The sequence below is a fragment of the Hemiscyllium ocellatum genome, chromosome 3 (genome assembly GCF_020745735.1).
Source record: "Hemiscyllium ocellatum isolate sHemOce1 chromosome 3, sHemOce1.pat.X.cur, whole genome shotgun sequence".
NCBI lineage: Eukaryota > Metazoa > Chordata > Chondrichthyes > Orectolobiformes > Hemiscylliidae > Hemiscyllium > Hemiscyllium ocellatum.
Window position 1 is genome coordinate 82,863,439 of NC_083403.1, and position 12,381 is coordinate 82,875,819.

Sequence of the window (12,381 nt, forward strand, 5' to 3'; positions counted from 1 at the left end):
TGAGAACTAACCTATCTTGTTTAAAATTGAAAAAAAAATGTCATTGTTAATAGTCAATGGTGCATTCTCCATGGCAATGCCTCTACCACAGTCCATTTGCCAATTAGCATTCTCTTCTCATGCAGTAAAAGTATTGGTTTTCCCCTTGAATTCCCCTTAAGAATTATCCTGATGGGTGCAAAGCAAAACGTTTGGATAAAATGCGTCGTTTTATAGCAATATTCAAGTTCTGTAACACCAAATGATTATTTATTAATGTTGTCCAACATACATAATCCTACAAAATACAATACAGGTACATGATTATTTTACATTAAACAAAGAGAAAGTTTATTTTTAATTATTATCAAATCTACTTTTGAGTACACTGATTACGCTGAGCACAACTGTGTTTGCAGCAAGTATTGGTCATCGAAATTTATATTCAACTCTGCAAGGAGCTGCTGGCTGTTGAGTTCCTACTAAATGAAGTGGACTCTGAAAAAGACAGCAAGAAAAGTTTGTGCTCGCATTTCAACAACTAACTTAACATGCAACATTATCATGGGGTGCACTTTTCAAAGCTAGCACCAAAGCATAACAAATACAATCTACAATTGATAGAATAGGATTAGAAATGCAACATGAACTAGGATTCCAGCTAATGTGTTGCTTTTGTTTTCCTAATGTGTTGCTACCTAGTACTGAACCTGCATTTCCAGAATGGCTATTCTTTTCTTTTTAAAAATCAGACAATACAGAATCAAATTAATTTTGTTAATAATACTGAGAAGTAAGATGTAGCTTTAACTTTACTAGATTAACATTACACACTCAGTCAGGTATTTATGGTTAAAAGCTAAGTATAGCTTCCTCTATTTTATGCATTGCTTGACAGATCCAGAAGATCATAATGAACTAGACATTTTTCCCTTTCCCACATCATTTAGCTTTTTCAGTGAAGAAACCTTTAGTGCTAAATTAGAATGATGACGGCTTTGGTCCGATTTTGAAGATGGTTGTGAATTTTCAAAAACTGAAACTGATCATGTCATGGATCTTGCACGCGAGGATGGTCCACATGCAAGAATGGAATATGTTTCAGATGTTGTCTTTTGAAACTACAAAGTATGATGGGTCCTTGGTCAAATGAGCCGAGCGGCAAATGGAGTTTAATTTAGATAAATGCATTTTGGGAGGCAAATCAGGGTGGTAGGACTTAAATACTTAATGGTAAGGAGATGGCAACACTTATTCATTCAACATCAGCACATAAAAATGAAAGTGTTGTCAACAATCAGTACATTATGGCAGCATTTATGGAGTGAAAAATAGAATTAAAATTGGAATTAAATGATACTTTTTAAAAATTCATTTGTGGGATGTAAACATCACTGGCTGGCCAGCATTTATTGCCTGTCCACAGTTGCCATTGAGAGCTGTCTTTTTGAACCTCTGAAGTCTGCCTCCTGTGGGTAGATCCACAATGCCATTAGGGGAGTGTTGCTGATGAAAGAGGCTTTGGAGTGCAGGTTCATAGTTTCTTGAAAGTAGGGTCACAGGTAGACAGGATAGTGAAGAAAGCATTGGGTATAAAAATTGGGAGGTCATGTTGCAGCTATACAGGACATTAGTTAGGCCACTTTTGGAATACTGCATTTAGTACCAGTCTCCCTGCTATAGGAAGAATGCTGTGAAACCTGAAATGGTTCAGAAAAGATTTACAAAGATGTTACCAGAGTTGGAGGGTTTAAGCCAAAGGGAGAGGCTGAATAGACTGTGGTTATTTTCGCTAGATGATTGGAGGTTATAAAAGTTTATAAAATCATGAGGGGCATGGATAGGCTGAATAGCCAAGGTCTTTTCCCCCAAAACTAGAGGATGTAGATTTAAGATGAGAAGGGAAATATTTAAAAAGGACTGTAGGGACAACTTTTTCACACAGAGGGTGGTGCATTTATGGAATGAGCTGCCAGAGGAGATGGAGGAGGCTCGCACAATTACAGCATTTACAAGGCATCTGGATGGGTATATGAATAGGAAAGGTTTAAAAGGATATGGGCCAAATGCTGACAAATAGGACTAAATTAATATAGGACATCTGGTCAGCATGAATGAGTTGGACTGAAGGGTCTGTTTCCATGCTGTATAGATGTATGACTGTGATTCAGCTGCAACTTTTTGAATTGGTTGACAGTTGTCAGCAGTGAACAGCAAATTTTAAATTAGAACAATCATCAACCCCTCTACTTTCACAATCAAACACACCCATTTCTATCAAAAAGAAATTGACACATTCATTCTCCTTTGATTGCCATTTATATTGTTCTTACCTCTTTTGGGACAGGATCCAATAAAGTAAACTCATACTTGTGAAGTATAAGAGCTGCAAACATTTGAATTTCTAGCAGTGCAAACCATCTGGGAGGAAACAAAACAGCAGTTTGATGAAGAAGCCAGAACCAAAACAACATAGTTACACTTAAAATATCAATTATATTATTAGGCCAACAGCAATCAGATTATTATCGCTATATTTGCATTTCCTTCTATTTTTCATGAAAAGCTTTGAACTAGTAAATACTGTATTTTTATTATTGTAGGTCATGGTCAGAAAAACTTCATGGAGTTCATTCTGCTCACATGGCGTTTGCTCATTATGCCATACATAGACCACAAAATTCCTTTACTCTCCACTGAAGTTTACACTGACATGCAAAAATAAGATACACAGCCTTTAAGACAAATGCTTCAGATCATTGGTAAAGAAATTATATCCAAAGAGAAACAGTAGATGGCAGCACTGGTTCATTCAACATCAGCACATTAAAATGAAAGTGCTGTCAACAATCAGTACATTATGACAGCATTTAGGCAAAGAAAAGTAGAATTAACATTGGAGTTGTGAACATCACTGGCTGGCCAGCATTTATTGCCCCTGCGTAGTTGCCTTTGAGAGGTGCCTTTTTGAACCGCTGCAGTCCACCTCCTGTGGGTAGACCCACAATGCCATTATGGAGGGAATTCCAGGATTTTGACAGCAACAGTGAAGGAATGGTGATATTGTTCCAAGTCAGGATGGTGAGTGGCTTGGAGGGGAACTTCAAGGTAGTGGTGTTCCCATCCTTCATCCTTCTAGATGGAAGTGGTCATGGGTTTGCCTGTCTGAGGATCTTCAGTGAATTTTTGTAGTGCATCTTGTAGCTAGTACACAATGCTGCTACTGAGCAACAGTAGTGGAGGGAGTAGATACTTGTGGATGGTGACGAACTTCTTGAGTGTTATTGGAGGAGTGTTATCAGGAGGAGTGTTACTCGCTGCAGAATTCCTAACCTCTGACTTGGTCTTGTAGCCATTGCTTATGTGGAGAGTCCAATTGAGTTCCTGGTCAATGATAACCTCCAGGATGTTGACAGTGGGGGATTCAGTAATGGTAACACTATTGAATATGAAGGGGTGGTGGTTAGATTGTCTCTTATTGGCAATGGTCATAGCCTGGCATTTGTGTGGCACAAATGTTGCTTGTCAGCCCAATCCTGTATATTGTCCACATTTTGTTGTTTTTGAAAATGGACTGCTTGAGTGTCTGAGGAATCGCAAATGATGTCCCTACCCCTAAGTCAACAGACCAGGGTTCCAGTCATACCTGCTCTAGCAGCATGTAGTAACAGCTTTGAACAGGTTGATTAGAAAATGTCTTATATTCCATAGCTACTCAGTTCATATTCATTGGTGTTTCATGATTATAAAATTAAGCCACAATTGTGTTGTCTTTAGTGTCAAATCTGATATAAGAGTCAGGAAGTGTGGTGCACAAAATGAAACACATATGGGAAAGTATGCTGCCTCAAGAGTGTTGGGTAATAAATATAGATCATTTCAATAAGTTAACACCAGCAAATATTCCAGTGCAATGCTGTTCTGAATATCTATTTCATAATGTATATGTTGTAGAATATATTAGTTCTATGAATTACTTGGAGCATCTGTGTTAAACTGATAAGTAATCTTGAAGTAAATACAATTCAACAAGATTGGAATTAATTACAATTTAAAGCTAACCTACATTTATCTTTCCATGTCAAAGTGAAAAATGTAAATACTGAACAATGGATGTCCTGTTTTCATACTTCCAATTGAGCCAGAGACTGAATTATTACTTCCAAAGAAGAAGCTTAAAGATAGAAATTCCAGAAAAAGAGTCAAAAAAATGTTTTACAGATTTGAATTGTTCATATCAGTTATAGATTCGAACGTTGTGTTTATAGGTAGAATAATTTGTTTACATAACTGAGGATATCCCAAGCATGCATTGTCATACAGCCAGGCTATGGGGTTTTTCAAATTTAGCTAGATGCTTCTTTCAGAAGTTGTTACAGTTTTGATTCTGCAGCTCATTGAGTAGAGAGAGCCAAATGAAATCACTGTTAGTCAAACCTGCTTTGTAAGCAGAGAAAATGCTATCTTTAATATTCGTTGTGCATATGTGGGTGAGGTTCAAATTCAGATTGTAATTTATGAGGGAAGGAAAATGACTAGAATATTTGCCGAGTTCATGTTTAGAGAAAGAAATCTACAGTTGTTCTCACAGAGCCCTGTGGCAGAGGAAACATTGCATCTGGAAACAAAAATGCTGTGGAAACACAGCTGGGTCAATCATCTTGGACTAGGAAGAAATAAAACATCTACTAGAAACTAGGAATCAGCTACAGCACCAGCAACAGTAAAGAAGCTGTGGCAGCATTGTGGGTCATTAGGAACTAGGGTGTCCCTGATGTTTGAATGCTTAAGCAAAAATGCTGCAGTCTATGTTTGACCTGAGAAGTCCATAAGCATAGATTTTGAAGAGTATTTCTGAGGATAAGTTAGCCAAAATTTAATGGAATAATTTGCATACATCAGCAAATAGCTGGAACACTGAGAAAAATCAAAGTTAATCCCAGGAGGCTATGGATTGGTTCCAGGAAAAGTGACTGAACCTTCAAGATTCTTGTAATGTATAAGGGAACTCTTGGGGTGCAACATTTTTGAGATGCTTAATTAACATGGACTGTTTAGTCCAGGTCTGGGTGAGCACATTTTCACACAATACAACATTATCTTCATATTCAAAACTTATAGTTATTTATATTTCAATATTACTGGAAGAACTTCAAAAGTGCTTGTAATGCAAGTGTCACTTTGGTATGAAAAAGCAGACTTTTACTTGAAGTATATAATTCAAACAATATTAAATTTGTTTTCTTCTCAAAAATTTACACACAATAGATTTTATTAAATAGATCAGGGACAATTTTTCACAATGACTGAACCATCCATTCCTAGGAGAAAGTGAGGATTGCAAATGCTGGAGATCAGAATCAAAAAGTGTGGAAAAGCACAGCTGGTCAGGCACCTGAGGAGCAGGAGAATCGACGATTCATGCATAAGCCCTTCATCAGGAATGCAGCCATTCCTATCCTAATTCTCTGCAGAATTAGTGCATTAGTTTCATTTAGAGATGCATTGACTAAAATATTAAATATAACATTGCAAAAACTGAAAAACAGATGATAATGAGGCAGCCCCTACCTTCCTGGACACTGATACCTGCCTCCTCCAAAAGCTAGGAAACCATCTAAGAAGACATGTTTTTCTATATCTGCCTTCTTCCATCGTTCCTGTAGGAAGACAACATTTTTCTACATCATTGCTGTGGAAATAAACGATGGCACGATACATACAGTCAATACAGTTGAGAGTGGTAAAATAACAAAAGGAGACAAGTACTATTTGAATTTATTGGATACTACACTGGGAGATTACAAAAATTACCAAGACCCTGAGAGTATTCATACAGGGATATTTTAGGGGGCAATGCAGAAGATATAAGGTATGGCAGAGTAATAATCTAGCTTTGGCTGATAATTCGGTGATGAAATATTGGAACAGGTAAATACAGAGTGATGAAACACTGGAAATTTTAAAAAAAGCGCAAATGCAGTATATTAATTAGTGCCATGCCTCAATATTTCCAATCCTGTTTTAAACATCATATTTTTCCAGCATATTCCCAAGCAACATGATCTCAGTTTGGGAATAGAGGGAGGTATTGTGGTGCAGTGGTAGCATCTCTGCCAGGACTGGATTGGCATTCATAATTAGGCCAAAAGGTTTGACTAACGACATACAAATTGCCCCAGCATACCTCTGCCAGGTGATAAGAGTAGGAGACCTGCTGGTCAGCCAGAACAGTATGATAACAACAGGGCCAAATCTTCTCCAATCTAAAAGACTCCAAATACAGGTTCTTGCCACTTGTCCCATCGCAAACATTCTCCTCACTTTGAGACTTTATTAGAAGATGATTTTAATAAAACATGTTAAATAATTAAAGACATTTTCGTAAAATAACATAAATTTATATCATACTATACCCTCAGTCTTCACTTCTGTTCGTTAATCTCACATCAAATTACAATTTGTTTTGTTGCAGTCAAGGAATCTTTCCTGCTTTAATATGAAAATGTCACTATCATTTGAAAAGTTTCAAAATTGTAGTTGCTGGGTAGATGTGAGATACCAAGGATCATTTGTGCTACACATAATCCAAAGATAAACAGTAATAAAATGCTTTTACTCAAATATACTCACAGGAATAAATTTTTCAGGATCAGGAAATCTTTTGGGATTCCGGTGTGCCCAGTAAATGGACAACATGAGCATGTCTCCCGAAGGAACAATGTAATTCTAGAGTAAGGAAATATTACCATTAAATAATTCCTGTGTTGTTTACAGATGTATTTTTAAAAAAAAACTACATAGTTTTGACATTTTCCTTTCCTCTCCCTGAAGATACTTAACCAGGTTCCAAAGAAGAACATTGTGTTGGATAATAATTGAATGGTGCCAGGTCATCATTCACTATCTTGTCAAACTGACCTTTATATAGAGTGAAGATTGTTATTAGGGTATTAAATTTCTATGGCTAAGCCAGATACATTTCCTAGTCAAATTCTACTCTAGCTTATTTCTGCAAGGAATTATTAGATGTTCATTAAGAGCAAGATATCTGACTGACTCTACTATTACTAATCCAAAGATAACGAGACCAACCTATCCTCACATTAGTTAAAATCACCGTTCAAACAAAAGTGGGGCCACACATCGAGATTTCCTTATTCTTTTCTAAGCAGCTTCTCACTGTATGAATTCATTGAACTATTAGGTCAAATCCTGCAAAGTTTAGTTTTAGGACATTCAAACGTGTAATTTGCATTTCTGGCATCCATTGAATTGGGGACATCAGAGATATTTCAGCAGTATTTCTTTTGAATTGCTAATGGATTTCTCATCTGTCTCATATGATTGTCAAAGAATTGAATGCAGCATTCCAAAAGTGACCTAACCGATGTACAGTACAGTCACAACATGACCTCCCAACTTGTATACTCAATGTGCTGACCATAAAGTCAAGGACAGTCTAGATTAGAGTGGTGCTGGAAAAGCACAGCAGGTCAGGCAGCATCAGAGAAGCAGGAAAATTGACATTTTGGGCAAAAGCCCTTCATCAGGAATGGAGGACGCATGGAGAGATAAATGTGTGTTGGGGGGGGGGGGGGGAGGGTTTGGGGAGAAGATAGCAAAGAGTACAATAGGTGAATGGGCTTGGGAATGGAGGTGATAAGTCAGAGAAGAGTGTGAGGGAAGGTAGCAAAACATACAATGGTGGATGGAGGTAGAGATGAAGGTGATAGGTCAAAGGGGAGGGTGGAACGGAGAGGTGGGAAGGGAGATTGGCAGGTAGGACAGGTCATGGGGACGGTACTGAGCTGGAAGGTTGGAACTGGGGTAAGGTGGGGGGGAGAGGAAATGAGGAAACTGGTGAAGTCCACATTAATGCACTTGGGTTGAAGTGTTCCGAGGCAGAAGATGAGGCATTCTTCCTCCAGGCGTCGGATGGTGAAGGAGAGGTGGAGGAGGCGGCCCAGGACCAGCATGTCCTCGGCAGAGTGGGAGGGCAAGTTGAAATGTCAGGCCACGGGGCGGTGGGGTTGATTGGTGCGGGTGTCCCGGAGATGTTCCCTAAAGTGCTCTGCGAGGAGGCATCCGGTCTCCCGTGAGGAGACTGCATCAGGAGCAACAGATACAATAAATGACATTGGTGGATGTGCAGGTGAAACTTTGATGGACGTGGAAGGCTCCTTTGGGGCCGTGAATGGAGGTGAGGGAGGAGGTGTGGGAGCAGGTTTTGCAAATCTTGCGGTGGCAGGGGAAGGCGCCAGGACAGGTGGGTGGGTTGTTGGGAGGTGTGGACCTGACTCATGGAGGAAACGGTCTTTGCGGAAAGCGGAAAGGGGTGGGGAGGGAAATATATCTCTGGTGGTGGGGTCCGTTTGGAGGTGGCAGATAAAGGCAAGGATACCAAACACCTTCTTCACTATTCTGTCTACCAAGGATTCCACTTTCAAGGAACTATGAACCTGAACTCCAAGATCTCTTTGTTCAGCAACACCACCCAGGACCTTACCATTAAATGTATAAGTTCTGCCCTGATTAGCCTTTCCAAAATACATTAAGTAATCCCTTTATTGTTCCCTGTTGCTCTTTTAATGGCTCAATACCTTGATTCCAAGCTCACAAATCTACAAAGACATTTTGTGACTCTATAACATTGGTTTTAACTACAACTTATTCAACTTCATTAGGTGTCTGCTGTTCTTTTTGGTGTACAAGAGAATGGTTGGAACAGGATTGATATTGGTGACTGCACTCAGCTCCATAACATGCCATATAGTCTTGGTTGTGGGAGAAGATGAGTCTAACCTAAGATAGCCATGAAGATAATGATATGTGTACTCCTTGCATGCTGATAGTGTTATGTAGGGGTATTATGTTTAATTAGCCAATGAAACTTGTACTAATTGGTATCATACAATAAACTACATCTCATTAAAACATGAGCCTCTTCTCACTTATTCATGATGCTTCCTCTATCATTATTAATCAAGCAGGCCCTTAACCTAAAGTAAAATAGGATAGATGACCGCCTTGTACCCCAACCATTACCTGGTAGTGGTTGATCCTGCAGCACTTACAATACCTTTGACACTTATTCACAGTATAGCCCACAATTTATATCTGCTTTTGTATCCCCTAGATGAAAGCAGCATAAGCATAGATAACTCACTTTAATTTTTAAAGGTTGCATCACTTTTCTACATATAACCCCTGGAGCTCGCAAACGAATTGCCTCTAAAATGCAACATTTTAAGAATGGAAGCTTCTGTAGATCACTTTCCTTCAATCTGATCTTTTTATTACCTGAAGAGATAAGAAAAGAAAGGGAGCATGAATCAGCAGCTAGACTGGTCTATTACCTAGTCTTCTGAATCCAGCAGGAATATTGCATCCATTTTCATTTGAACGTTAAAAGTCATCCAAGTGTATACTAATGGCAGCACCTGTCATGTTCTGGAGAAGGGAGGGTAAGCATGGGTTCAAAAGAGTCACTCGTTTGTACAACCTATCCAATCAAATAGTGCAAACTAATATGATAGTTGTATCGTAACTGCACAAGTCATGTCACTCTTATACTGCTCAATGTTTTGTACACTTGAAGTTGTTTAATTATAAATATCTAATTACATAATACAAATTAATCATGCAAAATCTGCAGCCCCAATTAACATATTATTGTACCATATTTGATCAAACAACAATTTTCATAATCAAGATGAGTAACCATACAGCCTACGAGCAAATTACTGTAGATGCTGGAATCTGTACTGAAAACAAAAAATGATAGAAATCACAGCAGGTTGGACAGCATCCATGGAGAGAGAGCAAGCTACCACTTCATATCTAGATGACTCTTCAGAGTGAAGTGTCGAGGAGGCAGCATTCATGCAATAGTGTTGGGGGAGAAAAGGTGTTGACAGCTTAGATGAAATTATCAGAATGTGAGAATGGCAGAACAATGGTAGTCTAACTCCAAAATTGGAAAGAACAGTTGTGCTGAAGTCGGAGCCAGGGTGGGGCAGGCGTTAATGGATGGCTGTTAATAGCTATTCATCCTCCCTGCCAGATGGTTATCGAATCCTCTATCTGTCTAGCTGTTCTTTTCTCTTTGTACTCTATCCCTACCTATTGTTTACTGTTTACCCCCTCCCCGAACCCTATCTTATGCACATAAACCAATATTTTCTTAGCTACCATCAGTTCTGAGGAAGGATTGCTGGACCCAAAATGTTAACGGATTTCTCTTCACATGTGCTACTAGACCTGTTGAACTTTTCCAGCAACTTCAGTTTCTGATTTACAGCACCCTCAGTTCTTTCAGTTTTGAATATGTTGTGGTTCTGTTCGCCGAGCTGGAAGTTTTTGTTGCAAACGTTTCGTCCCCTGGCTAGGCGACATCATCAGTGCTCTGGAGCCTCCTGCGAAGCGCTTCTTTGATGTTTCTTCCGGTATTTATAGTGGTCTGTCCTTGCCGCTTCCGGGTGTCAGTTTCAGCTGTCTGCTGTAGTGGTTGGTATATTGGGTCCAGGTCGATGTGTTTGTTGATGGAGTTTGTGGATGTATGCCATGCCTCTAGGAATTCCCTGGCTGTTCTCTGTCTGGCTTGCCCTATGATAGTAGTGTTTTCCCAGTCGAATTCATGTTGCTTGTTGTCCTATATAGTGTTTTGTGCAGTCCTTGCATGACAAACAGGAAGACAGCTAACAATCCGCATACATGAACATCAACAAGCCACGAAACGACACGACCAGCTATCCCTAGTAGCCACACACGGAGACAACAAGCAACATGAATTCGACTGGGAAAACACTACTATCATAGGGCAAGCCAGACAGAGAACAGCCAGGGAATTCCTAGAGGCATGGCATTCATCCACAAACTCCATCAACAAATACATCGACCTGGACCCAATATACCAACCACTACAGCGGACAGCTGAAACTGACACCCGGAAGCGGCACTATAAATACCGGAAGAAACATCAAAGAAGCGCTTCGCAGGAGGCTCCAGAGCACTGATGATGTCGCCTAGCCAGGGGACGAAATGTTTGCAACAAAAACTTCCAGCTCAGCGAACAGAACCACAACAACGAGCACCCGAGCTACAAATCTTCGCACAAGTTTTGAATATTTATATCTGTTGATCTTGGTTTCAATTGTATACTTAATTGATTTCTTGATCATCTTCGTCTCAAAAGACAACATGTTCATATGGAGTGTTTGTAGGATTCTGATGGGCATAGTGGTGACTATTTAGACTATTAGAAGGTTGCAAATACCAGAAGATACTACTTATGACTGACTTCTAGAGAGGTTACTAGTTTGAGAATTCCTCTCTTTGCACTTTTTTTCTGCCTCTGCTACATGCCTGCTTTAAAACAAAGTCACACCTTTGTTTTTATCTGGATATACCAGATGCAGTGAACTGGGTAAGCTTCTAGGTCTCGAAGTTGATCTTAAAAGTCCCAAATGAATCCTTCAGAGTGTGACCATGTTGACCGTGCATTCCAGACTCGAACTGTCCTTAGAAGGTTCGCTTTGAACCTATTGTTACGTATTTTGGCTGCATGATCAGTTCAACTCAGTTCTAACTGTCTTACCTTGGCATATCAGTTCAGAAGAGTATCTCAGTACATGGTATTTTGTCCTGTCATCTGATCTTCCAAAGCTTCTGAAGGAAACTCATTTGAAAGTCACGGAGTTTCCCAGCATGATGTAGGTACACATTCTAAATCATGTGTAGAACAGAATGGACAAAACCTCTATAGACTCTCAGTTTGGAAGGCCATTTCACTCCATTGTTCTCAGTCTAATGAATGAGGTCAGTTGAAAGTGCTTCCTTTCCTTCTTAGGCTGTCTTTGGGATCAAGGATAACTTGAGCCCCTTCAGCCTGCTCTGATAGATTTGTAACGTAAAATTCACTTTCCTGCCCATCCCTTGATAATCTTTAATTCTCTTTCTTAACAAAAATCTATCTACCTCTGCCTGAAGAATATACAAATACTGTCCCTCCAACACCTATTTAAGAAGCAATTTCTGAAGGGTCCTGACCTTCACAGAAAAAGATCTACTTCTATTCAGTTTGATGAGCTCTGAGATGATTGATGTGCAGTGTTTTGGGTGTGGGGGTGGTGATGTTTGAAGGGTTGGGTAGATGGGTTGTTTTGAGGTTTAGGGTGCCCCTTCCAACATCTTGACTTTGCCTTGCTTATGCCCAATGAGGGCTCTCAACGTGTCTGGTATCTTCCCAAATGAGCATTCTCCATTTTGGTTGGTGACAAGCCAGACTTCGTCAATGGTTTTCAATGTTTGATCTCTTTAGGGATGAATTAAGGACTTTCCTAAATTGTTTCTGCTAGTCTCCTGCAGACTGTCACTGTAACTAAGTTGTGAATAGAATAG

General features: G+C 39.5%; 1 protein-coding gene across 1 annotated transcript in view; it reads right to left on the reverse strand.

Moving 5' to 3' along the window:
* Window positions 1-273: 273 nt before the first annotated feature.
* Window positions 274-12,381, reverse strand: part of LOC132806530 (24-hydroxycholesterol 7-alpha-hydroxylase) — a 51,387-nt gene continuing 39,279 nt past the window's right edge. Inside the window, exons 8-12 of the mRNA XM_060821253.1 lie at window positions 9,149-9,282; window positions 6,613-6,708; window positions 5,551-5,639; window positions 2,313-2,400; window positions 274-477 (exon numbers count right to left, since the gene is read on the reverse strand). Coding sequence (XP_060677236.1) covers window positions 409-477; window positions 2,313-2,400; window positions 5,551-5,639; window positions 6,613-6,708; window positions 9,149-9,282 — 476 coding nt within the window. The 3' untranslated portion in view covers window positions 274-408. The remainder of the gene's footprint in view (window positions 478-2,312; window positions 2,401-5,550; window positions 5,640-6,612; window positions 6,709-9,148; window positions 9,283-12,381) is intronic.